Genomic DNA, 27,905 nt, shown 5'->3' with positions numbered 1-27,905 from the left:
TTGCTGTATTTTGTACATACAATCATGCACACAAATAATGCCCTTGACATGTCCAAGGGTCCAATCACACACAATATCAATAAGCCATAATAGTTGAAACTTGCAACCAAAGAGTTAGCACATCCTACTATTATCCTGCCTAAATTATGTATGATATATGCATAACCTATTTGAATTCTAAACACACAGAGGCAAACCCTAGCTCTGATACCAATTGTTGGTTAATCCTAGGAAAACGTACCTGTTCCACAGTACAAAAATTTTTGTACAAGTGTCGAACCTTTCCTTAAATAACCTATTGTGTTCTTTAGAAGTTAAATTAGGAATCGCAGACGGAACTTAACATCATTGATTCTAAATTTAACTTATCTGTTCTTAATAGTTTAGATTTGAATCGCAAGCGGAACTTAACACTATTGATTCAAATCCACCTATGTTATTAATTCCATTAAATATTAATTTCCAAAATTGGCTTCCAGGACTGCATGGCGAGGCATATGACTTTCTTGGATATGGGAGCAACCACCACCGCCTAGTCAAAGCCTTTTAAGGAAAGCTAATATTTAATTTCCTTAAATAACTCTAGGTTAACCAAAAAGAACAATCGAATCACAAATTCGAAAAAGAAGAAACACAGACTCGAAAAACTTATTCGAAAAACTAGATCTAATTGCCTCTTGTATTTAGAATTTTTACAAAGAAAATAACTAGTATGATGCGGAAGAAAATTACTAGTTATACCTTCTCTTTGTAAGCTAATGACCTCGAGATCTTCTGTCGTATTCCTTGCCTCGCCTTGGACGTCGTGTGGGAGACGATCCTCCAAGATGAACACCACCCAAAAGAGCTTCTCCTCCTTGTAATATTCGGCCACCACCACCACAATAGAAAAGAGAGCAAAGGGAGAAGAGAGGGAGAGAGGGGCCGGTCACCAAGAGAGTCTCCAAGCCAAAGAATAAGAGTTGTGTCTCATGAAGCCCCCTCACCCCTTCTTTTATATTACTTGCTCAAGGCAAATAAGGAAAAACTTTTTACAAAAAATAAAATCATCCAAGAGTTTTTCCTTTTCCCTTTTAATTTTTCCTTTTCTTTCCTCTTGATTGAATTAATCACCAAATCAATGGTTGTGATCAATCCTATTTGGTTTAGGATTGAGTTTGGCTGGCCCCTTACTTGGGCACCAAGCAAGGTGGTCGGCCACCATATTTAGGAAAGAAAAAATATTTTTTTTTTATAAAATTTTACAAGAAGAAAAAATTCTTATAAAATTTTACAAGCTCTCTTTCCTAGAGTTTAAAAAGGAAAGTTTTAAAAATTAAAATCATGTTTTAAAATTTAAAACTTCTCTTATAAAATTTCTTTTTTTAACATGATGATAGAAAATTTTAATTTTAAAACTTATCTTCCTCCTTTTTTTTCTTAAACCATGAGGATGGTTAAAAAAGGAAAGTTTTAAAACTTTTAAAACTCTCTATTAAAACATGTGACCAAATAAGGAAAGTTTTTAAAATTAAAATCTCTCTTTTAAAACTTATAGTTTTCTACAAAGAGAAGATTTTAAAAATTTAAAAACAACCCTCCTTGTTTGAATATTGTGGTCGGCCCCTACTAGCTTGGTCACCAAGCAATAGGGTCGGCCCTTTAAGAGGAGATGTGGTCGGCCATTGCTTGGTCACCAAGCAATGGACCGGCCCCCTTCTTGGACACCAAGATGGGTTTTTCTTTGGATGGACTTGAGGCTCTAATGAGGCTACGACAGGGACCTAGAGGAGAAATTGATTTTGGCCTTCCGATGAGCTTGAGTATCCCGTGTTCGCCCCGAACACACAACTCAAGTTCATCGATAATAACTCATTCCACTAGAGAGTTATTATCGCACTACCTCACCAATCCCAAATTACATTATAGGCTCCTTCTTATTATGAGTGTGTTAGTCTCCCTGTGTTTAAGATTACGAATGTCCACTAATTAAGTAAATTACTGACAACTCACTTAATTAATATCTAGCTCCAAGAGTAGTATCACTCAACTTCATTGTCATGTCGGACTAAGTCCACCTGCAGGGTTTAACATGACAATCCTTATGAGCTGCTCTTGGGGACATTCTCAACCTAGATAACTAGGACACAAATTCCTTCTATAATCAACAACACACACTATAAGTAATATCATTTCTCAACTTATCGGTAATATTGATTTATCAAGCTAAACCTCGCCGTTTGATAGGTCAAAGAAATAAATATTAAATATATGTGCTTGTTATTATATTAGGATTAAGAGCACACACTTCCATAATAACTAAGGTCTAGTTCTTTTACTAAGTCAGTACAAAAAGAACTTACCTAAATAGTCCTACTCAATACACTTAAAGTGTATCAGTGTAATTTATTAGTCAAGATAAACTAATACTTAATTACACTACGACTATTCTGATGGTTTGTTCCTTTCCATCTTAGTCATGAGCAACTGTTTATAATTTATAGAGAACCGACAACATGATCTCCTGAGTGTGACACCACACTCCATGTTATCTACTTTATAAATTAATTGAACAATTACATTTAACAATAAATGCAGATATTGACCAATGTGATTCTTTTATTTCAAAAATAAATGTTTACAAAAGCTAGGCTTTTAGTATACACTCCAACAACTATGCCACGTGGAGTTCACTTGTTGGATCGGGTACGTCATGGTCAAGGCGCCCTGAAGGTTCCAGGCGCCCCGAACCTCCTATATAAGGAGGGTCAAGGCTGAAGCTCTAACAACAACTGACAGACTGCTCTCTTGTGCTTCTGCGACGCTGCGAAACTACTCTGACTATGCACTGTTCTCTTTTTCCTTTTTGTCGGTGTTATTATTGTTTTTTTATTAGCATTCTTGTACTTTAATTTGTAATCAATATTCGAATTGCTAGTAGATTGCCCATCGAAAGCACCCTTGTGTGCAGGCCTTGGAGTAGGAGTCGCCAAAGGCTCCGAACCAAGTAAAAGGTCCTCGTGTTAGAATTGTTTCATTTTCATACTTTCCGCTGCGTACTTTTTCTGAAAAGTTTTAAATCGATATTCACCCTCCCCCCTTCTATCGACTTTCACGATCCAACAGAATCATCCAATCTCATTCATCTCCGTGTTTCAGATTCAAGTGAAGTTCCCATAGATAGCGTCAAATTTATTCCTGTCTAAAAGCGGTGGAGATGACGTGTTGGGCAGATGATGCGTTGGGCAAATGGCTCTGTCGTTGATTGAGAGAAGACTCTAGGATGGAGAGGAGATGACACGTGACACTCCTTCATGTGCACACCGCAAAGAGAGTAGAGGCCTTAAGTCTAATTGACTCTTTGGCCAACTGGCCATATGTTGGGAGTTGTATTATAGAATCGGGGAATTGGGACCCATGTGTCCAACCTTTGTAGGAGTTAATCGGATTTATTCTGTGTATATTGGCACTGAGTGGGGCGCTGAGGCCCTTAAGTCCAACTGGCACTTTAGGCCGATGGACCGTATACTAGAGTTGTATTGTAAGAATAGGGAGCTAAGTCCCTTAAGTCCAATCGGATATGAGGACGACCGATCATATGTTAAGGGATTTGCCCATAAGATATAAGGAGCTGCATCTCGTGACCCCGATCAAGTTAAAGTCTGACCGATTTTGTATTGGGGGCCTCATTTCTGAGAGGTGGTTCATCCGGATATGTGCACCCTTACTTTGACCACTATCTCACCTTGACTTTGACTATCACATCCGGATATGTGCACCCTTGCGCCTGTAGCGATTCCGGGCGCTCGGAACGTGATTCTATCCAGATCACGTTTGACCGCGATCCGTTGTGAAGGGGATAAAATTTTATCCCCCTCCAGGCGCCTGGAGCCCTTCCAGGCACCCCGACCAAGGCTATATATACAACCTTGGTCTAGAAGCTTAACAACAACAAGCAATTTGAGTTCCAATACTTGTGCGCTTCACTTTGTTAGTTTAGCTTCATCTTTTTGTACTTTCATTGCTATAAGAGACTTCTCCGTCTAAAGGAGATATTTAGTATGATTTATTTCCTTGGATTAACAACCTCCTTGGTTGTAACCAAGTAAAATCTGTGAGTCTCGTCTTTTAGTTTATTTCTTTATTTCATTTTATGCAAGTGTTCTTTTAAGCCCGAGAAGGGTTTATTTTTTTAATTATGCAGGGCTATTCAACCCCCCTTCTAGTCGGCCAACGGATCCCAACAAGTGGTATCAGAGTCAGGATGCTTTAGGAGGACTAGCCGCCGATCGAAGCACCGAATCAATGGTCGGACCGAGCATATACCCACCGAAGTTCGAAGGGAAATTCGTTAGCTGGAAAAAGTGAATGCAAGTATTTTTTAAAACTGACTTTGAATTACTTTTAATATTGAAGTTCGGTTTTGTAGCACCCGAGGGTAAGAAAGAATACCAGTGGGCGAAGAAGGAGCAGGCCGACTACGTGGTAAATGGCAAAGCATAATTCCATCTGCTAAGCATCCTTCCGCCACAAGAAGTCAACCGAATCGGTACCTACAACTCAACAAAGGAGCTTTGGGAGAAGTTCCTTAAGCTACACGAAGGGACGTCCGAAGCCAAGCTCGCGAGACGGGACTTACTTCGCAACCAACTCACCAACCTGTGATTTGAAGAAGACGAAACGATTGCACACCTTCACTCGAGAATTAAGGAGCTCATCACCGGACTTTCGAATCTCGGGGAAACGGTAAACAACCGAGATTCGCTAAGGTACGCTCTTAATGCATTCTCTAGGAATACAAAATGGCCATCATTAGTAGATGCCTTCTATATCTCTTAGGACTTATAATCTATTACCTTAGAAGAAATATTTTCGACGTTTGAAGTGCATGAATCGAGATGTGCAGGTACGAAGGAGCCGAAGCACAACATCGCTCTCAAGGTAATAAGAGACGAACATGAGTTAGAATCTTCTCTCGACGACGAGGAAATGGTGATGATGGTAAGACGTTTTAAAAAGTTATATAAATCAAGAAAAACTAACCATCCGCGGGGTAGAAAGAAAAGGGCGATTAGATGCTACCATTGCAATGAAGAAGGGCACGTCAAAGACAATTGCCCTAAGTTAAGGAACAAGGACAAGGACAAAGGAAAGAAGCATGTCCAAACGAACAAGTACAAGACACTAAAGGCGACATGGAACGATACATCGTTCGAATCAAAAGTCGAGGCTTTCTCCGAACTTGCATTAATGGAAAGTCATCAAGAAGATAAACACGAAGCAAGCTCGTCCGAAATGAGAATCGATGAAGGGGGAGCTACATTGGAAGCAAGCAGCAGTTCAGGGGGAGTTACGGATAACGAAGTCGACAAGGTAAGTCAGGTACGATCTCTCCCACCTTACAAGTTATTTAACTTTATGAAATTATTAACCAAAGATTGTTGCAAATTTAAAAAAGAAATTAAAAATTTGAAATTGATTCGAGCAAAATCTTGCCCATTAGAAGAATTTGATAAGATTAAATTGGAAAATGATATTTTGCAAAAAGAAATAAGTAACTTGAAAAATAATGCATGCTCATATAACACAAGTTTCAAAAAATCCAATAGACTAAATTGGTATTTTAGATATCACAAAGGACAAATTAGAAATATTTCTAAGAAATATATCACTAAGAAATTTCTAATTAATCCAGTTGGAAGAAACCTTTATTGGGTTTCGAAGTCATGTCTTAATTAAAAATTTTAATTGGACTTAATGCTTTCAGAGAGTACATTCAACGTTTAATTTTCTTATGTGGCTTTATCTAGAAGTGGTTGATGATTCAATAATTAAGAAAGTGTAGAGCTTCGACATAGCTTGAAGGCTAAATATTTAAATAAAATATTTAATTGACTAACTGATAAAGTATTAAAATTAAAATTAGATAATGCTTTGAATAGTTATTTAATTTTTTTGGAAAATTCTAAATTTTTTCTATGCAAATCTGTTTAACTTAAAAATAAAATTTTCTCATTTGTTTTTAACTTAAAGTTTTTTCAACTTTTGCTTTCCCAAAATGTGTTTTACATGTTGCATAATTTTTTAAAAAAATTTCTTTTAAAAGTTTTTTTTAAAAAAAATATCAGATCTACTTTACCAAAATTTCTACTTGTTTAACTGAGAAAATTTTTCATTTTTTTGGAAATTTTTCAAAAATATTTTTTTGCAAAGTTGTCTAACTTAGAATTTGTTTAACTTAGAAAATTTTCCCTTGAAATTTTTTTGTTATATCAAAATAATTTTTCAAAGTTTTTCAAAATTATTACCCTTAGATTTTTTAGTACCTCATTTTTGTGTGATAAAAGGGGGAGAATGAAATGATTAAGTCTAGGGGGAGGTAGATTTTCAAATTAAATATTTTTTAAAATTTTTGCACTTTATTGTAGAATTTATTGTTTTAACTTTATGTATGTTTATGCTAGCTTAACTTGGGTTGCTCACATAAAAAAAGAGGAGATTGTTGGAACCCTGAGATTGTTTTGATGTGATCAAACAAGTTAAGTTAGGTCCTGTTGGTTTTTGATCCCTGTATCTAAGTGTGCAGGAGCTTAGGAGAATAGGAAGTCGAGCGGAAGACGCGACTAGCGAGAAGAATGATACGGGAAGGGAGCCGACGGGCTCGGTGCATCCGAGGGACGGAAGAGCTACGGAAGAGTACACCGATGGACGAGAAAAACGTGCACGACGTTTAAGGAACGAGAAGCCGGAGCGGAATCCTGCTCGAGAAGAAGGCCAAAATTAGGTTCGGGTGAGCCTTATTTCGGTTGGTCGAAATCACCCAAGCGAGTGGAGCCGGAGTGGAAGACCCGGACCGAGGAGAACAACACCGGAGCAGAGAGCCCCGACCAGTCTGGGTGCCCGGAGCGATTTCATGCGCCCAGGACGTGATTCTATCCAGATCACGTTTGACCACGATCCGTTGTGAAGGAGATAAAATTTTATCCCCCTCCATGTAAAGCCCGAAAAATTCCCAAATTTATTTTAGAATTATTCTATGATTTTTCTGGAATTATTAGATATTTTTCCGGAATTTTCTGAGTAGCGGAAGTAGCAAAAACAAATAGGTCGCAAACTAGCTTAGGCGGGAATCGAACCCGAGACCTATGGTGTAAGGGATAAGGTTAGTAACCAGTTGAACCCAGCAGGGCCGTGCTGAAAGGAAGGAGAACCAAATATATTTATATTAGAGTTGGGTTCATTAAACCACTTAATATAAATAATAAACTTAAGTGGGGTTTGGTTTATTTTGGTTCGGCACCTCTTCACCTCACGCGACTTTCTCTTCCAAAACCTCACCGCCGCCTCTCCCTTCTTCTCCTTTTCCTCACGCACGGCACACCAAGGAAAGGGTCCATAGGATCATCTTCCGGCGACGACTCCAACACGAAAGGGGCTCTTCTCCGCGAGAGGAACGCGAAGACGTAAGCGGTTCGTCGAGCGGACAGTTTTCCGGAAACCCCTAGCGAATAGAATCGTAAGAAAACCTTACGATTGAGGTAAGAAACCCCTCACCTGCAGTATAATTGCTCTCGCTTGTTAGTTATGGCGTTAGTTCAGTAATTTTATAGTTTTTAGTTTTAGGGCATGCTTTTAGTGCACGCCAAGCATTCGGTAGAATGCCCAGTTCAGAAGGATGTACCAATAGGCGTCCTAACAGCATATAAAATGTAATAGAAACATTTTATTCAGTTATTATTAGTTATTACAGCTATATGGATCAGATATCCATTGGGTGGGCTCCCACAGTAGCCTCTAGGTTCAGATAACCTAGCTCTAGGTTCAGATAACCTAGAACAGCAAAGTAAAATAAAACAGTATTCAGTATTTTACTTTTATTCAGTTGGCACTGTACTTGGATCAGATATCCATGGGCTGGACTCCCACAGTCGTCCCTAGGTTCAGATAACCTAGTAACCCTGCTGGATTCGGAACTTGCAATCCCGGGTCTCGTAGGGATGCGCGCACAGTAAGTACAGTTGTCAGGGCCCCAACAGCATGTTTATTATTTTCACTTATTATGTATTAGTTTTCAAAACTCAAAACAGTGATGCTAGTTGAGTTTGATTGCAGCTTCAGTTCAGATAGCTTAGCTCAGCATGTTGTTTCATTTCAGTTTCATGCTCAGTTTATGCCATGTTTCAGTTCCAGTTTATGCTTGGTTTGATATGCCATGTCATGCTTGCATGTTCAGTATGTTTTTCAAACAACATGATTTAAAATCATATTCGCATCGTATGCATGATTTAGTGAGGTAGATGGTTTCTTACTAAGCTTTAAGCTTACAGTACTACTTTTCTTATACTGCAGATACAGGTAAAAGAAAAGTGGAGGCTGGAGGGCGATGCTACGATGATGTGTGTGTGCAAGAGGTCTGGAATAAAGATCCTTGGGATCTACACGCTTTTATTTCAGTTTTAGTACTTAACACGTCTAATTTTATGAATTAGTCTTGTTACAACTTAGTAAACTATATCTTGTTTAGTCATCATGTTTAGAATATTAGTACTTACATGCTGGAATGTATTTCCATTGTTTTAGAACTGTTGTGTAATGTTTTGGCACGCCAAAGTGCTGAAATCGAACTCTCGGTGAAATCGAGACACCGATCGGTCTCCGGACCGATCGATCTGTGGATCGGTCGGCCGATCCGGTGAGATCTGATATCTTCTTGTATCCTCTGGATCGGTCGGCCACCGACCGATCTAGTTCGATCTGATAGCCTCGGAGGAGATTTGTAGGTTCTGGATCGGTCACCGACCACCCGAAACAGAGTTGGTAAGGATTATGGATCGGTCACCGGCCGATCCGAGGCCAATGCATAGAAAGTATCGATCGGTCTCGACCGATCGAGGTACTCTGGATCGATGCGTAGGCCGATCGATCAAACGCAGCGGAAGCACGGAGGCTCACCGATCGGTCTCCCGATCGATCAGGGTGTTCTGGATCGGTATCCAGATGCGTACAGAAGCGAGGTAAGCTTGTGGATCGGTCAGCCGACCGATCCTGAGTTTCAGCTGGAACGATCCGTGAATCGTTCCGACGCCTCAATCGACTCACGGATCGGTTGAAATGTCTGATTACAGCTAGCAGGACATCCAAGAGGCATAGATTGTCTCTCCTAGCATGTGTACAACACTCAGGTACTCTTAGAATGTCAGGTTAAGACTTTACAGTAATTAGTTTAGCAAATTTCAAATTTGCTCAGTTTTCCGCACAGTAGTTTCAGTAGTTAATGTAGCGATCTGGCTCACAGCCTAGTACCCAGGAGTTGGGTCGTTACAGAGTGGTATCAGAGCAGTGTTCCATACTTCCTACACACACATCAGCATTGTACCTGCAGCTTCCAAGTAAGAACATCTCTCACTCAGTTTTGTTTTCAGCTTCCATATCAGTTGTATGTGCTTTCATGTTTGCTCGCATGTTGGTAGTTAATTAATTCATGTTTACAGTGATAGTATTTAACATGTTACCAGTAGTTAACTATAACATGATAGCCTAGTTATATATATATGTTCTCTGCTATTTAGAAAATGGTACGAGGACGTCCAGCTAAGAAAGCAGCAGCGGCTGAGCCCCAGCATGAGGCAGGCAGTTCAGTGCCTCCCCGACCTTACAGATTAGTGGCTCAGCTACAGCAGCAGGAGATAGCCTCCTTAAAGGCTAACCAGCAGACTACTCCCCCAGTCACTCCAGTACCGAACCTCACGACTCCAGTAATCACAGAGGTAGTACCAACTCAGCCTGCAGTACCAGTCCCAGTAGCCCCAGTAGCAGGGGCTAAGAGAGAAGCTTACCTTATCCAGTGGCAGAGAATTAAGCCCGAGAACTTCTCAGGCACCAGCGAACCATGGGATGCTCAGGCATGGTTTAAAACACTGGAAAGCACGATGGAACTTCTAGACTGGCCAGAGCACGAAAAGGTGAAGTGTGCCTCCTTCTGTTTAACAGGAGACGCACGCATGTGGTGGGAGCGGATTAAATTGAAGTGGCCAGTAAACCAGATGACATGGGCCAACTTTGAGAAAGAATTCTTCGAGGAATTCTTTCACATGCAAGTCACGAACCGACACTATGACGAGTTCACAGAGTTTCGTCAGGGCAACCTATCAGTTCAGGAGGCCGTGAAGAAATTCAACAGGTTGGCCCGTCTGTGTCCAGAACTAGTCAGCTCAGAGAAGGAACGAGTACGCTTGATGCTGAAGATGCTCAGACCAGAGATCGCAATGAATGTGGCTGGTGGTGTTCATAGGCCACAAACCACAGAGGAGCTGGTGAGTAGTGCTCTGATCACCGAGCACTATCAGCACAGCATCACCCAGCAGAAGCAGGTTTCCACAGAACCCAAGGGACAAGCTGGCTCAGGTACTCAGCAGAAACAACAAGGGCATAGCTCCAACTGGAAGGGGAAACGCAAGGCAAGCAGTGATCCAAGAGGAGGACCAGCTGGAAAACATTCCAGACATCCCAAGTGTGCTACTTGTGGGAAACATCATCCAGGAGTTTGCCGCAAGGGTACGCGAGGTTGTTTCGAATGTGGACAGGAAGGGCACATGGCTAAGCAGTGCCCGAACAAGAACAGTCTTCCTCAGCCTCAGCCGATACAGTATGGAGCTCAACCAGCCCAGCTACACCAGATGTATGCTGTCTTAGATGGTCCACAGATCAGTCAGGGCAGATTAGAAGCCCCCACAGCTACCACGAATGCCAGGATTTTCTCACTGACCAGAGAGGACGTAGCAAATGCCTCGACAGTTGTCACAGGTCAGATCAGTATTTTTCAGCATAATGCAACTGTCTTATTCGATACTGGGGCAACCCACTCTTATGTATCCAGGGCATTTGCCGAGAAACTAGCAACACCTCCAGAAGTACTTAATAGTCAGTTTCTGACAACGCTACCCTCAGGAGACATTATGGCGTCTACGCACTGGCTCAGGGCAGTACCAGTCATTATAGCAGACAGGGAGCTTTTTGGTGATCTGATAGTGCTAGAAATGACTGACTATGACGTTATCTTCGGAATGGATTTTTTGGTCAAATACGGTGCCTCTATCGAGTGCCGTAAACAGAAAGTCACGTTCCAACCTGAAGCAGAAGCACTGTTCGAATTCGTCGGGGAACCAAGGAGAAAGGCCAAGAGGTTTCTCTCAGCTATGAAGGCACAGAAGTTACTGGATTCAGGATGCACGGGATTCTTAGCACACGTGGTCAGCACCAGTCAGGACAGGGACCAACAGCTAGCAGAGGTCCGAGTCGTTTGCGACTACCCAGCAGTCTTCCCTGAAGAGCTACCAGGCTTAGCACCAGACAGGGAGATTGAATTTGAGATAGAGCTCATTCCCGGCACAAATCCAATTTCCAAGGCACCGTACCGCATGGCTCCAGCAGAACTGAAGGAACTTCAGGAGCAATTACAGGAGCTTCTTGACAAGGGTTTCATACGCCCTAGTCACTCACCATGGGGAGCACCGGTGTTGTTCGTGAAGAAGAAGGATGGAAGCATGCGCTTATGCATAGACTACCGTGCTTTGAACCAGGTCACGATTAAAAACAGGTACCCTCTTCCCAGGATAGATGACCTGTTTGACCAGCTAAAGGGAGCCACAGTGTTCTCTAAAATCGACCTCAAATCAGGATATCACCAGGTTAAAGTCAAGGAAGGTGATATACCTAAAACAGCCTTCAGGACTAGATACGGACATTATGAGTTCGTAGTCATGCCTTTCGGCGTGACAAATGCCCCAGCTACATTCATGGACCTCATGAATAGAGTATTCAGAGAATACTTAGACAAGTTTGTCATCGTGTTCATCGATGACATTCTTATCTATTCAGGCACTCAGGAGGACCATGCAGAACATCTGAAGACAGTTTTACAGATCCTTCAGCAAAACCAGCTGTACGCCAAATTCACGAAATGTGAATTTTGGCTAGACCAGGTAGCCTTTCTAGGGCACATCATCTCAAAGGATGGTATTATGGTGGATCCCAGCAAGATAGAAGCAGTAAGTAACTGGAAGCAGCCGAAGAACGCCAGTGAAATCAGGAGCTTTCTGGGATTAGCAGGATATTACAGGAAGTTTGTAGAGGATTTCTCCAGGGTAGCCTCCCCACTGACAGCTCTTACCAGAAAGAACAGGAAATTCCAGTGGACAGAGGACTGTGAGAACAGCTTCAGCGAGCTAAAAAGGAGACTGACCAGTGCTCCTATTTTGGCTCTACCAGACGACACCAGCAACTTTGACATCTATAGTGATGCCTCTAAGTTGGGACTAGGAGCAGTACTGATGCAAAACGGCAAGGTGATTGCCTATGCCTCCAGACAACTCAAGGATTATGAGAAGAATTACCCTACTCATGACCTTGAGCTTGCAGCAGTCGTCTTCTCTCTCAAAATTTGGAGACATTACTTATATGGAGCTCAGTGCAGAGTGTATACAGATCATCAGAGTCTGAAGTACTTTTTCACTCAGAAGGATCTGAATATGCGACAGCGCAGATGGCTTGAGCTGGTCAAGGACTACGATATAGACATCCTCTACCATCCAGGGAAGGCCAATAAGGTAGCAGATGCGCTTAGCAGGAAATCCAGTGCTACCTTATTGTCTCTTACCGCCATGTCGCCGCCCCTACAGAAGGAGATCGTGGATTTCGGTCTCGAGCTCATCGTGGGACAGCTCTCTACTATGACCTTAGAGTCTACCTTGCTTGGTGATATTCAGTCAGCTCAGGATCAGGACCCTGAAATTCAGAAAATCAAGCAAGGGCTAGCAGAATCAGAAAGTGGAGAATTCAGAGTGTCCGACAGTGGGGTGTTGTATTTTGGTGACAGACTCTGTGTTCCAGATCGGGAGGAGCTACGGAGGCAGATTTTAGATGAGGCTCACAGGACTCCCTATGCGATGCATCCAGGCTCCACCAAAATGTATCAAGACCTGAAGAAACGTTTTTGGTGGCCCGGGATGAAGCGAGACATCGCCAGATATGTTAGCATCTGCCTCACCTGTCAGAGGGTCAAGGCAGAACATCAGCGACCAGGAGGAGTTCTGCAGCCTATACAGATTCCAGAATGGAAGTGGGAGCATATCTCCATGGATTTCATAGTGGGACTACCCAGAACCACGAATGGTTTTGACGCCATCTGGGTAATAGTCGACAGGTTGACTAAATCAGCCCACTTCTTAGCTATCAGAATATCCTATTCCATGGAGCAACTAGCTCAGTTGTATCTCAAGGAGATAGTCAGGCTGCATGGAGTCCCACGAACCATTATATCAGACAGAGACAGCAGATTTACATCACACTTCTGGAAGTGTGTGCAGTCAGCTATGGGCACCCAGCTAAAATTCAGCACAGCCTTCCATCCTCAGACAGATGGTCAGACGGAGCGAGTGAATCAGGTACTCAAAGATATGCTCCGAGCTTGTGCCCTAGATTTCAAGGGAGGTTGGTGCAAATATCTGAGTCTAGCAGAATTTGCATACAACAACAGTTATCAGGCCACTATCGGCATGGCACCTTATGAGGCACTCTATGGGCGGAGGTGAAGATCACCAATCTGCTGGTATGAGAGTGGTGAACAGAAGGAGCTAGAGCTTCAGACCACAGCAGTCATACAGCAGATTCGCCAGAGGATAGAGACAGCACAGAGCCGTCAGAAGAGCTATGCTGATACACGACGCAGACCCCTAGAGTTTTCAGTTGGGGATACAGTTTTCCTCAGAGTAGCTCCCATGAAGGGAGTCATGCGTTTTGGGAAGAAGGGCAAGTTAGCTCCCAGATATGTGGGACCATACCTTATCACGAAGAGAGTGGGCAAGGTAGCATATGAGCTAGAGCTACCTCAGGAGATGTCAGCTGTCCACAACGTATTTCATGTCTCCATGCTGAAGAAGCATATTCCAGACGCCACCCAGGTGATTGAGCCCCAGTTGGTACAGGTCCGTGATGATCTCAGCTATGACAGTCGGCCTATTCAGATAATAGACCGAGCAGTAAAGAAATTACGGAACAAGAAAGTACCATTAGTTAAAGTCAGCTGGCAAAATCACACAGCAGCAGAGGCGACTTGGGAGACAGAGGCCAGCATGAGACAGAAGTACCCAGAATTGTTTTAAGTTCGGGGACGAACTTTTTATAAGGTATGGGGGATTGTAAAGCCCGAAAAATTCCCGAATTTATTTTAGAATTATTCTATGATTTTTCTGGAATTATTAGATATTTTTCCGGAATTTTCCGAGTAGCGGAAGTAGCAAAAACAAATAGGTCGCAAACTAGCTTAGGCGGGAATCGAACCCGAGACCTATGGTGTAAGGGATAATGTTAGTAACCAGTTGAACCCAGCAGGGCCGTGCTGAAAGGAAGGAGAACCAAATATATTTATATTAGAGTTGGGTTCATTAAACCACTTAATATAAATAATAAACTTAAGTGGGGTTTGGTTTATTTTGGTTCGGCACCTCTTCACCTCACGCGACTTTCTCTTCCAAAACCTCACCGCCGCCTCTCCCTTCTTCTCCTTTTCCTCACGCACGGCACACCAAGGCAAGGGTCCATAGGATCATCTTCCGGCGACGACTCCAACACGAAAGGGGCTCTTCTCCGCGAGAGGAACGCGAAGACGTAAGCGGTTCGTCGAGCGGACAGTTTTCCGGAAACCCCTAGCGAATAGAATCGTAAGAAAACCTTACGATTGAGGTAAGAAACCCCTCACCTGCAGTATAATTGCTCTCGCTTGTTAGTTATGGCGTTAGTTCAGTAATTTTATAGTTTTTAGTTTTAGGGCATGCTTTTAGTGCACGCCAAGCATTCGGTAGAATGCCCAGTTCAGAAGGATGTACCAATAGGCGTCCTAACAGCATATAAAATGTAATAGAAACATTTTATTCAGTTATTATTAGTTATTACAGCTATATGGATCAGATATCCATTGGGTGGGCTCCCACAGTAGCCTCTAGGTTCAGATAACCTAGCTCTAGGTTCAGATAACCTAGAAAGAGCAAGAAAAATAATAGCATGTTTAGTATTTTACTTTTCAGTGGCACTATCCATGGGATGGACTCCCACAATCGTCCCTAGGTTCAGATAACCTAGTAACCCTGCTGGATTCGGAACTTGCAATCCCGGGTCTCGTAGGGATGCGCGCACAGTAAGTACAGTTGTCAGGGCCCCAACAGCATGTTTATTATTTTCACTTATTATGTATTAGTTTTCAAAACTCAAAACAGTGATGCTAGTTGAGTTTGATTGCAGCTTCAGTTCAGATAGCTTAGCTCAGCATGTTGTTTCATTTCAGTTTCATGCTCAGTTTATGCCATGTTTCAGTTCCAGTTTATGCTTGGTTTGATATGCCATGTCATGCTTGCATGTTCAGTATGTTTTTCAAACAACATGATTTAAAATCATATTCGCATCGTATGCATGATTTAGTGAGGTAGATGGTTTCTTACTAAGCTTTAAGCTTACAGGTACTACTTTTCTTATACTGCAGATACAGGTAAAAGAAAAGTGGACTAGCGGAGGCTGGAGGGCGATGCTACGATGATGTGTGTGTGCAAGGGGTCTGGAATAAAGATCCTTGGGATCTACACGCTTTTATTTCAGTTTTAGTACTTAACACGTCTAATTTTATGAATTAGTCTTGTTACAGCTTAGTAAACTATATCTTGTTTAGTCATCATGTTTAGAATATTAGTACTTACATGCTGGAATGTATTTCCATTGTTTTAGAACTGTTGTGTAATGTTTTGGCACGCCAAAGTGCTGAAATCAGAACTCTCGAGTGAAATCAGACACTGATCGGTCTCCAGACCGATCAGGGTCGGAGCTGCCCCACTGGATCGGTCAGCCGACCGATCCAGCGGGATACAGTATGCTGCTGTATCCTCCTGGATCGGTCAGCCGACCGATCTAGTTCGATACAGTAGCCTCGGAGGAGATTTGTAGGTTCCTGGATCGGTCAGCCGACCGACCCAGGCACGAACAGAGAGTTGGTAAGGGATTATGGATCGGTCAGCCGACCGATCCAGAGGCGAACAGAAGCATAGAAAGTATACTGATCGGTCTACTGACCGATCAGGGTACTCCTGGATCGGTCTGTAGACCGATCCAGCTGCGTACAGAACGCAGCAGAAGCACGGAGGCTCACTGATCGGTCTCCCGATCGATCAGGGTGTTCCTGGATCGGTCGGTAGACCGATCCAGCTGCGTACAGCAGCGAGGTAAGCTTGTGGATCGGTCAGCCGACCGATCCAGAAGGTGCCACCGTGCCAGTATCAGCTGGAACGATCTGTGAATCGTTCCGACGCCTCAATCGACTCACGGATCGGTTGAAATGTCTGATTACAGCTAGCAGGACATCCAAGAGGCATAGATTGTCTCTCCTAGCATGTGTACAACACTCAGGTACTCTTAGAATGTCAGGTTAAGACTTTACAGTAATTAGCTTAGCAAATTTCATATTTGCTCAGTTTTCCGCACAGTAGTTTCAATAGTTAATGTAGCGATCTGGCTCACAGCCTAGTACCCAGGAGTTGGGTCGTTACACTCCAGGCGCCTGGAGCCCTTCCAGGCGCCCCGACCAAGGCTATATATACAGTCTTGGTCCAGAAGCTTAACAACAACATGCAATTTGAGTTCCAACACTTGAGCGCTTCACTTTGTTAGTTTAGCTTCATCTTTTTGTGCTTTCACTGTTGTAAGAGGCTTCTCCGCTTGAAGGAGATACTTAGTGTGATTCATTTTCTTAGATTAACAATCTCCTCGGTTGTAACTAAGTAAAATCTGCGAGCCTCATCTTTTAGTTATTTCTTTATTTCATTTTATGTAAGTGTTCTTTTATGTCCGAAAAGGGTTTATTTTTCTTTAATATTCCAGGACTATTCAACCTCCTTCTAGCCGACCAACGGGTCTCAACAAAAGCTACATCCAACTTACGAAGAACTTCATGAACAATGATATGGGATGTTGCGGGCAAACCTGGGTACGAAGTGATAGCCAAGGTCAAGGTGATATGACATCAAGGTCAAGGGGAGGTGATAGCCAGTGTGTCGCTCTCTGCAGGGCTTTGCTCTTCGCCCAACGCTAAGGCCTTTAGTATGAGAACAACCAACCTATGAGTCGGTCGGACCCAGGAGATCTAGTGCTCCATTCCTGTATTAAGACATGTATTATATATTTTATCATTAGCCGACCGAGTTTAAGGGATATCTGACCTACCACAAAGTTGGTCGGTCTTATGTCTGTTAGGAGTAAGGGGATCCAGCTTCCCGCTCAGTATAAATCTCTCAGCATATGACCGGTCGACTCCACTGGTGGTCGACCCTATGAGTTTTTTCACATGTTAGTCCTCCTTCATATAGCCAGTCGATAATATCTCTAGTCAGATTTATACAGCTCAACATGCCCTTCTTCCATATGTATAGAAGATGCAAGTGTAAATCAATTCTCCTTAAACTTAGCTGGGCTTCTAGATCTCAATTTCTCAATTCAAAGGCAAGTCTTCAATTATTTGTGCGGTCAACTTAAAGTACCGATAGAATATCCTGAGACTCAGTTCCCTATTTCTCAGAAACAAGTATTCCGGTATATGGTCGATTGGTTATAGAATCGATCAGATCTAGGGGACTCAGCTTCATATTGCTTCTAGAGCATATCTTCGGCATCACCTAGTGCATAACTGAGCGGCTTAAGGGAAGGACGGCTATACAATCAACCAGTTTAAAGATCCGGTAGAGATACATTTAGCAGACAACATGGTCAGAGAATCATATATAATAGCTTGTCAAAGTAACAATCATTTTGTCAGAGAAATTTCCTCTATTATAATATGAGCATTTACTAGAACCTTCTTCGAAGGTGATTACACTTTCCATCAGTCGACATATTATGATAGCATATTCTTTCAACCATCTCATTAATCCGCATAAGTTACAAAAGAGGTACACAGATGGGTAACAAAAGATTCCTCGGATGATGATGATACATCTTACAGGTTGTATATCTTCCCTTACCCGTCAACCTCTAACACTCAATATTCTTTGCCATCTCATGATTGCGGAGTTTACGAGAGATCCTATAAAATGGGGTCCTCTCTGTTGACTAGGTACACACCTTACGATAGTTTTACTTACACATATTTTTTGTTCATCTCTTCCTTTTCTTGCTCAGGCATTATATTGATTTGAGCGCTAGAGAACTTATGTCAGAAACTCCTCTCTCCCTGATTTTGGTACTAATGTTTTATCGATTCTCTTTGGTGTGCGTAGAGAAGAAGAAACTCCTTTTTTTCTCTGGTTCACAATCTTTTATTAGTCAACAGTATAACCCCTTATTCATTACACCATCTCTCTAATTTTCAAATAAGATCAAATAAAATATAAGAAATAACTATCATAATTGTACTAAAGTACGAGACGACCTTTCAATCCTTTCACAATCACTTTATATACAAAAACCTGGAGGGAATTTATGTTATTTTGTCGGTAAATTATCAAATTTTAATCATAAACTTTAACGAGATAAATAAAATGTCAATTTTTTATTTTCATTGAGGTTTTGAATTTTAATAAAAAATAGTTGTCTTCTTTTTAGAATCATGGCGCCAGCACCATGGGCGGGAATCTTTATCTAATATGTGAGCATCCATGTTTGCTGTCTCTCCACTCACGCAGGATCCTGACGGCCTTTTCCGCTTCCCGCCTTAACCATTCCCGCCCTCCCTCCCTCCTATTTAGCGCCCTCGCCTTTTCCCCATTGCCGCCTTCAGCCGTCGAACCCTAATCCATGGCGAAGAGTAAAAGGCAAACGCGACCTGCTCCCCCGGCTCAAGGCGTCTTCACTCGAAGCCGAGCGGAGATCTTTGTCCGCCGTACTCGATCCGGCCTTGTCCGCACCGAACTCGATCGGAGATCTGCGCTGCGCCCGCTTGATCGCTCCTCGGCTGCATATGACGCGGATTCTAGCGCCTTCATCAAGGATCTTCGGGCTAGGAGAATTTTCTCCCCTGCATCCATCTCCGTTGAGGTATCGCCCCAGAAGACTGACGTCATCGTGCCTATATGTCGGGAGAAATTGAAGGATGATGATGGGGAAGAGGGCGAAATTCGTCAGAGAGGTGGCGTAGTTGAGGAGATGCCGGGCAAACCTGACGTCCCTATGGAGGAACCAATGGAGGAAGCTGTGAAGGCGGTGGGACAACCTGATGTGTCTGAGCAAGAACGGATCCAGGAGGCGGTTGAGCAGAAAGATGCACCCGAGGAGGAATCCATCCAGAAAACGCCGCTGGACGATCAGAATTGCATGGAAGTCGAAGCCATGGATGAAAGCAGGCTTGATGTGCTTGTGGAGGAGCTAATCTTGAAAGCTGAGAAGGGGGTGGAGCAACCAGATGTGCCTGAGGTGGATCTGATTCAGTGTTCTCCACCGGATAACCAAAATATCATGGAACTCGAAACTGTGCTAGAGAACAAGGCTGATGGAAATTTGGATCTGGATCTTCTTCCTAAAACCATACCTGATGTGCCAGAGGAGAATATGTTCCAAAAAACTCCGCCGGATCCCCAAAATTCTATGGAAAACAATACTTTGAACAGGAACCGAATAACAGATGTACCACAGGCCGGCTATGGTGGAAAGCTTGAATCAGCCCATCATACTAAAAGCAGACCTGTAAGTTTAGTTTCGCTTTGAATGTTGATTACCCCTTCTTGCAAATATTTCTTGTATCACTTTAGGGCATTTGGCCTCTTCTTAGCAAATAATCATGACTTTTTGTGATAATTTATATGGAAGCAGCAGCTATTTTTGGTGAAGGTGGTTTTGAACTTAAGTCCTTCGCAATTAGTGCTAAAGGTCTTTTATCTGCTCAGTGAACTGGTACCTTTACAACGAACCAGTACTTGGTTCTAGTTGTTGATTCGTACTAATTTTGCACAGTATGATCGTGATCACAATAGTTTTTTTTATATGATCGTTTCAAAAATCATACTACATCGTTGCTAGTTTGCTACTATTTTGCTATAAGCTATTTCATTATGAAACTGACTAGCTAATTGTAATCTATTTTCATGCACCTGCCCAGTTTTCCTGTTCAAAGCTGGTCCGCAATCCAAGTTCTTTCAGTTACAGAAGGCTGCTGCCCTTCCTTATGAATCTTGCAAATGACAATTTAGGTATGACGATGTCTTTTGTCTTTTTTCAAACTCCATATTAGGTAGTACATTCTTTCTTGATCTTTGATCTTTTTTTTTCCCAAAAGATGTCAAAGAAGTCGTTTCTTGCAAGAATTATCCAATGAAAGAAGATAATTTTATGGAAGATCGGAAGTCAGTGCAGAATGGCCAGCTTTTGGTCGCGGGCTTAAAATGTTCTATTCCACTGGAACCAAATGAAACTTCATATAAAATGAAAAACAAAATAAGTGCAAGCCCTGAAAAGCTTCCGGAAACAAATGCTAGTCCTGAAGAGATTTCTCAAAGAAATGATAGACCTGAAAACATTGCTGAAACAAATGCATGTCCTGAAGGAATTCAAGAAACAAATGCTAGACCTGACAAGATTGCTGAAATAAATGCAAGCCTCGAGAAGATAACTGAGACAAATGTAAATCCTGAAGAAAGTCTTCAAAGAAATGCTAGACATGAAAAGCTCGCTGAAACAAATGCAAGCCCTGAGGCAATTGCTGAAACAAGTGCAAGTTCCTTACTCATTCCTTTGGATGGGGTTCTTAATGGATTTGGGGTACCAAGAATCAACTTGGTTGATCAAAGGCGAATGAACGATAATGAGGTTAAATTTGAATCTTTGGTTAATAATTCCATTGTTGAATCGAAGCTTCAGTGCTCTCCATCTTGTTCCCCCCCTGCTGTTCATGAAGCATTATCTAAAGAATTTGCTGGTAATATGCAAGCTCTATCATGCTTGCCAAGAAAACCTAAGTTTGACCAAAGTATGCTGGGTCATGTGTTACAGATTGATAGGAAGTCTCGTCCAGGGATGCTTCCATGGGGATTCCCTCATTCCTTAGAAAGGCATGAACTTGCTCCTAGGAAGGGGATTATGAAAAAACACACGAGAGGCTGCAAGGGCATTTGCTTATGTTTGGATTGTGTTTCATTTAGGATTCATTCAGACAGAGCATTTGACTTCTCTAGAAAACAAATGGAACAGGCAGATGAGATAATATTAGGTCTAATAAAGGAATTAACAGGACTCAGAAATCTAGTTGAGAGGTCTGTTGGTGCTGGGACAAGTGTGCTTCTTCAACTCAATCAGGTAACCTTCTACTCTCTATATATTCTAGAACCAGGACTCTTCTGTTGTGCTCAAATACATGTCTGCTTCTGTTCCTGTGAGCTACATTTTTTATTGGATTTCACAGGACATAAAAGAGAAATGTCAATATCAAAGTAATCATACAATCTTAAACTAATATTGAACTAACATATTATGTTTGCTTTAGTTACAATAACATCAGGTTCTTCAAATTTAGAAATTTCTGGAAGTACAACGAGAAGATGAGCTTCATATCAAGTTTTGTATATTTATCTGCATTAATTCTGTTAAAATGGAGTAGGAATCTGCATCCTGATTTTATCCAAGAGAATGATAGGAGAGAGGCCATGTTTTTGGCTTGATTGTCCTCATCAAAGTTGGACAAAGTAGGGAAATAATTTTCCAAAGAAGGTTAAGGCTATTCAGATAGTGTGATTGTACAATTTTCCGTAGTACAACATTTGCTTTTTTTGTTATTCATCTTCCTCAATTCTTGACATACCCATACAACAATGTTGTTAGATCAGAACGAAAGGAAAATTTTTTCCACTCACTTCATATGCTACTCTACCTGGTTGAAGGAATATTTAATCTTCCCAAATTGAAATTTCAAATAAGCCATTTTGTGGATGCTGGTTATCTTTTTAATAAGTTAGACATGTCAGAAATAATTCCCATGGTAACGTTTTTATTCTTTTCACAAAAGGCATCATACTTTCTTTAAAGCATCGAGATAGTTCCCTAAAGTTAGTAATGTCATGCAAGGGGAGTCATACAACCCATCATATGCACTTGCAGTGTGATTTTGAAAATTCGACACATCTATCTCCAATATCCAATATAAGGACATCTAAGGAATTGAATGCACTAAGGGCATCTAAAAATTGAATGCATTGATATATTCTAGTTGATCTTACTCCCATTGTAGGAGTTTGCATTTGGCACTCAGAATTCTTTGTATGGACTACTTGTATCTCTAAAATAAATGACTTCTTAACCTCCTAGTGTCTCACCTCTAGTCGCCTTGCCTCATGTTTTTCTCCATTGGCAATCCTCTTCTAACCATTTAGCTTGTACCTTCAGTACATATTTTTACCCTCTTCCTGAGATGCTGAAGATTATGTTCTTCATTTAACTCATACCTCCCTCATTGATTCTCCATTCTTGAATTTTCCTTCAGATCTTCTTTTTCTTTCATTAACATTGGGAACATTTTGTCACTTTAGTCTAAACTTTAATCTGTAGCTTATAATATCAGGCCTCCATATTTACTACTATTGAGTTTTAAACTTTAAAATTCGTGCCCATAGACTCAAACACATACTTCATCACCCAAGGATATTCTCAAGCTTTACTCTCCTTGCTTGGCTAATGCCTTCAGTATCTTTTTGACCAATGAACTTGATGCATTGTGGATTGACTTCTCCTCTCTCCATTTAGTCTCTATGTTTACCACTTTTCCATAGATTATGCCAATCAGTTTTGATTAGATCATAACAGACAATGGAGTTAGCCAGAATTTTGTTCCTAACTCAGATTGATTTTGGCTGATGGGTTAGTGCAGGCTAAAGTTGTAGGAATTTGGTTGGTTGTGACTTGACTTGGGGTATGTTTGCTCAATCAGGATGGGTGAAGCTTAGGGTGGATTTAGTTTGATCCAACTGCAAGTAACTTGTCTGAGGTGAGCCAGATTAAGTTCTTGTGTTTACGGTGGATGTCTTGTGGGACGACGTGTGTTGTGGAGGGGTACATTGTTTCAAAGGGGTTGGGTTTGAAAGAAGTTGGGTGCTTAAAATTGGACAATTGTGAGAAAAGCAATTGAGGTTGTTGGAGATGTCCAAAGTGGAGAATGTTTGTCACCCTATGCTTAGTTGCAAACTAGAGTTCTTCTATCGATGACCTAGCATCCTTCCTGTGACACTCATGCTAAAGTAGTAAAGATCTGTATTCGTTTAGTTCACTTTCAATTCATATGCTATCTATTAATATTTAGCATTTACTCTTGAAATCTGCTCCTAGAAAGTTTCAGTTGCTGTTGTTTTCTTAGTTTTGGAACCATGTATGGATGCTCAAAGTACCATGCTCAGTTACAATTACTAGTGATATAAATTACAATTTGTAGTAATGATTTTATATCAGGAGCTACTGCAAGGAGCCTGTTTGAGGGCCTTAAGAGCAGAAGAGACAGCGAAGAAACGTTGCAAGCAAATGTTTGACGACCTAAGAGGTCACTGCCGAATTCCTGTAAGAGCTCTCGCATACTTGTACTTCCTCACATGGAATCATCAATTGCCTCACTTGATTTGTCGATATCCCTGTAGGGTCCAAGGGTGACATTTGCTGAAAGTGTTGAAGAAAGGATACTTCCTCAAGAGAAGCACGAACTAGAGATATGGGAGAGGTCAAGTTAAGGTTTTGCTCTTTCTAGTTTATTCAAGGTTTTTCTGGATTCTGTAATTAATTATATTTACGTTTGATTTAATATATCGAGGGGTCAGCATCTTCTCTCAATTGAGAAAAGCATAGTCGATCCAAAATTCGTTGGTTCGGTCATCTTCCTATTCCGGTAGTCTTCTAGGAAGATGGTGTAGTTCCTACTGAAGTACGGTTTCTAGCAACATTGGGCTGTTGTTTCTTCAGATTTTGTAGGATAGATGATTCTGTATTGTATAACTCATCTTCATTTAGTTATCATCTGCTTTGACTTGTGGTTTTGCAAAGTTTCTTCGGCAACTTGCTTTGTTATTTTGATGATTGTTATAAAATTAAAGTTGCTAGTAATTTACCTAGAAGCTGCTTTGATCATGGCCTCGAGCAATGCTGAGTCGGTTGCTTGGGAAGCCAAGCACTATGAAAGCTAAAGGAATGCTTAGGAGGTTGAGCATTTGGAAGTTGATGAGTGATTGGCAAGATGAACACTATTGAAACTGAAGGGGTACTTGGGAGGCTGAGCACTCTAAAAGCTAAAGAGGCACTCGAGAGGCGGAGCACTTGGAAGTTAGGGGGCAATAGGGGGAGGGCCTTGCAAACCAGTCCGTAAAAAGGAGAATTTGTAGCAAAGCTCCGTGCCCAACTAAAATAATTGATCAATGAATTAATTATTTTAAGTTCCTCTTGGAAGAAATTTCTAATAATTTGAGTATAATGATTGGAAGTTGAAAGCCAAATTCTAGCATACCTAAGGATGAATTCCAAAAGGAAATCCAAAATTAGGAAGGGGAGATAGATAATGAAGTTAAGGGACCAAATCGTCTTTGTGGCCGTTTATGGTGCATGCCTATAAAGTATTGAAAGGAAATATAGGTCAAAAAGAGAAATATCTTTTTTAGTTGTAGAAAAGAAGTCGTAGAAGAAAAAAAAGGAGACCACATCCAAATTGTAGATTGAGATCGAGAGCAAGGGAGACATCTCTACTCGCGAGATGACAAATTTTGTAAAGAAGATAATGCGAAAAATTATAAGGTTCGATAAAAAGGATGTAATGATCTTTGAGGACTCAAAGAAGGAAGGTTAAACCAAAGGTAAACTTAAGTCAATATCTAGTAAGATACTCAGTTTCTTGGGATGACTCTTCATCCTTTTGAAGGTGACACAATAGAAACTTTGTCACTTTAGCTAGATCAAAGGAAAAGGTGAGGTCACTCCAAAAGGAACTTAAAGCCCACAAGGAGGAGACCTTATCAACTATCTGCAAGGATCAAGCGGGGAGCTCATTCCAAGTTGAAAAAAAATTGACGAAGATAACTGTTCTTTGATATGATACTTGGGTATCAACGAGCCATCTATAGTAAGGTTGGCATTGCTATAAGCCAAAGCAAAAGGAAATTACTTATGCTGTCTTTAATTTGTAGAAATATTTCGTTCGTGCCTAAGACCATCACTAGAGGCTTTTCTAGTAGTAAAATTGTTAAAGTTTGGGTGCCCAAGCACTGTTGGATCGGAAGATTATAGGGTCCAAGGATTGGTTACCAAAATATTTATTTTTTTATATGAAATGATCATTTTTTTTAAAAAAATTATATTTAAAAATGAACAACATTAAAAAAAAAATTAAGTATGACTAGTATGAAAATTTTATAATAATAATAAAAATAATAAATCAATTATTATCTATCCAATAGGGGCATTACAAAAAAAAGTATGATTATGCATTACTACTAGTACTCCACATATTAAAAATTAATGTTATTTTAACACATGTAAAAATATTAATTAAATTTTGTCAAGTTTCAACGAATATTAATTAATTATGTTTTCTAAAATATTTGAAGTGACTTGGTTGAATAGTAATTTTATAAGACATTTGTTACTTACAAAAGATAGCATCATCTCAGAAAAGTATTTGTATCATGTGATTTTATGTGATATGCTTCCTTGGAAAATTTTCTTATAACTATAACACCAAACCATTTCTTTGCCATCTTTAGAGATATGTCGAAATGATCCCACAATTGATTGTTATTTATGACTATAACTAATGTTAACTAAAGAAGCTCCTATCATTATCTCCTCTATGTGATGCTTATTGTTATATTTTTGATGTGAAAATGGGGAGAAGGTTAGGATAGAGTTTAATAGGTTGGTCCTATTAGTAATAGTAGCCTTCAAACTCTACCTGAACCTTATTCGAGTAGCAACTTAGGGCACCGAGACAACAACTCATGCATTGGGAGAACTTTGTTGATCAAAATACCTTCCAAATATAAGTTATTTTCATTCAAAATAGTGAAATCCATTTCAATATTTTCAAAGGAATATGACTACAAATGGAGTCCCATCCTTCTCTCCCTATTTGTAACTTCTTTTCTTTTTTTTAAATAATTGAAAATATTCAAATAAAGCACACCAACTTAACAAAAATATATTTTGATCCTTTTTATTTGATAGGTATAGCTATTAATCTATCTATTAAACCATTGTGAAGAACTACCCTACAACCATAATGGATACAGAAGTAGGGATGCAAACTAATAGAATTGACCCAAATAGTATAAAAAAAAATTTATATTCAAGTTTGAGCTTGGAAAATATATGTGATGTTTGAATTCATTTTGAAGCTCGAAAATATAAATGATATGACTCAAGTTCGATTCAAAATGAAATCCGAGATCGAGTTGCTAAATCCTTGATTGAGTAGAATTGAATTACAACTTGAAATAACTTAAATTTGAATTCGGTTTGAGTTATTTGAACCTTAATTAGGGCATATTTATATTAAAATTATGAAAAAAATAAATAAAATTTGATTTGAGTTTATCTTACGTGTAACTCATGAACAATCAAATAAAATATCATGAGTTTGAATTTGACTCAAAAAAATTATCGAATATGTTTGAGTTCGACTCAAATTCAATAATGTTGAATATGAATCAAATATTTTTTTAACCGGTTCAAAAAGCTCGTGAACAAGTTTAATTCATTTGCACCTTTTACAAAAGTAACAATAGATTATTGGTATTATTCTAATGAATTGCAAAAATTAGGGACAATCTTATAACTATTGTGGGAATTGAGCAAGCCTTCATTCAACTACTAGCTAGTTGGTGTCAAAGCGGTGAATTTGATACGACAAAGGCATATGAATTCCATGGCTCTAAAGGAAGCAAAAATCCTTATATGAAAGACATCAAGCTCCCAAGTAGTTCCCAAACATGCATTAATACTATGGCTGGGTGTAAACGACTACTTGCTTACGAAAAACATGATCTGGTTATGGAAATGGATGGCCCATGCACACTATATGAAAAGAAATTGAAAACTCTAGCGAATTGTAAAGATTAGATAGTGATTAGAAAACATATGACGACATTGAAAAGTGTTTATTTTTGTGAATTTTATCTTTTACACTTATGCTCAAGTTATAGCCTAATATTTAGCTCTATATAGTATAACAAGTTTAACCGTTATGTTAAGACTCTTTTATTTGATTGGTATAACATATGATCTATCTATTAAATCATCATTGAGGATCACCACCCAACAGCAATGGATACAGACGAAGACTAGACTTTACATTACAGAAGTACCCGTAAATTATTGGTACTATTCTAGTGAGTTGTAAAATTAGGGACAATCTTATAGCTGTTGTAGGAACTGAACAAGCCTCCATTCAACTACTATCTAGTTGGTGTCCAGGCGATGAATTTGTTACGACAAAGGCATATGAATTCTATAGGTCTAAAGCTAGCAAAAATTCTTGTATGAAAGACATGGAGCCCCCAACTAGTTCCCAAGCATACATTTATACTATGGCTGAGTGCCTCCACGTACTAACACAATTGGTATTTGTGTATGTTGTTGACTCAATAAGTCATGGGGTTGATTCTCAACGTGTGTGAAACACATCACAGGTCACCTGGCCCTCTATACAAAGGGTCACTTTGTTGGATAGAACTCTTCGTAATTTACCTCCCTTTAAGATCACATAAGGCAGTCTTGGAGGGCACCTAGAGTGAGAGTTATTACCTTTTGCCCCAATACTGTGGCTGAGTGTAAAAGACTAGTTGCTTGCTAAAAGCATGATTTGGTTTGTGGAAATGGATGGTCAATGCATATTGTATGGAAATAAATTGAAAACTCTAGTGAACTATAAAAGATTGGATGGTAATTAG

The 27,905-nt window shown here is 40.4% G+C and overlaps 1 protein-coding gene across 1 annotated transcript; it reads left to right on the top strand.

Annotated features, from left to right (window-relative positions):
* The first annotated feature begins 18,782 nt into the window (after positions 1-18,782).
* Positions 18,783-24,000, top strand: LOC122018724. The gene is made up of 5 exons (XM_042576121.1): positions 18,783-19,689; positions 20,102-20,192; positions 20,279-21,294; positions 23,434-23,538; positions 23,616-24,000. Exons 1-5 carry the CDS (start codon positions 18,805-18,807, stop codon positions 23,703-23,705), a joined length of 2,187 nt encoding a protein of 728 aa, XP_042432055.1. The 5' UTR covers positions 18,783-18,804; the 3' UTR covers positions 23,706-24,000.
* Positions 24,001-27,905: the final 3,905 nt, after the last annotated feature.

The sequence above is a fragment of the Zingiber officinale genome, chromosome 9A (genome assembly GCF_018446385.1).
Source record: "Zingiber officinale cultivar Zhangliang chromosome 9A, Zo_v1.1, whole genome shotgun sequence".
Taxonomy (NCBI): domain Eukaryota; kingdom Viridiplantae; phylum Streptophyta; class Magnoliopsida; order Zingiberales; family Zingiberaceae; genus Zingiber; species Zingiber officinale.
The sequence above is the reverse complement of the archived record's forward strand: the minus strand, read 5'-3'. Positions and strand labels throughout refer to the sequence as shown.

Excerpts from the sequence above, each read along its gene's own strand:
- LOC122018724 (XM_042576121.1), top strand. The coding sequence starts at position 18,805 with ATGGCGAAGAGTAAAAGGCAAACGCGACCTGCTCCCCCGGCTCAAGGC. Across the intron at positions 20,193-20,278 it reads TCTTGCAAATGACAATTTAG|ATGTCAAAGAAGTCGTTTCT; the intron begins GTATGACGATGT and ends TTTTCCCAAAAG. Across the intron at positions 23,539-23,615 it reads GAGGTCACTGCCGAATTCCT|GGTCCAAGGGTGACATTTGC; the intron begins GTAAGAGCTCTC and ends ATATCCCTGTAG.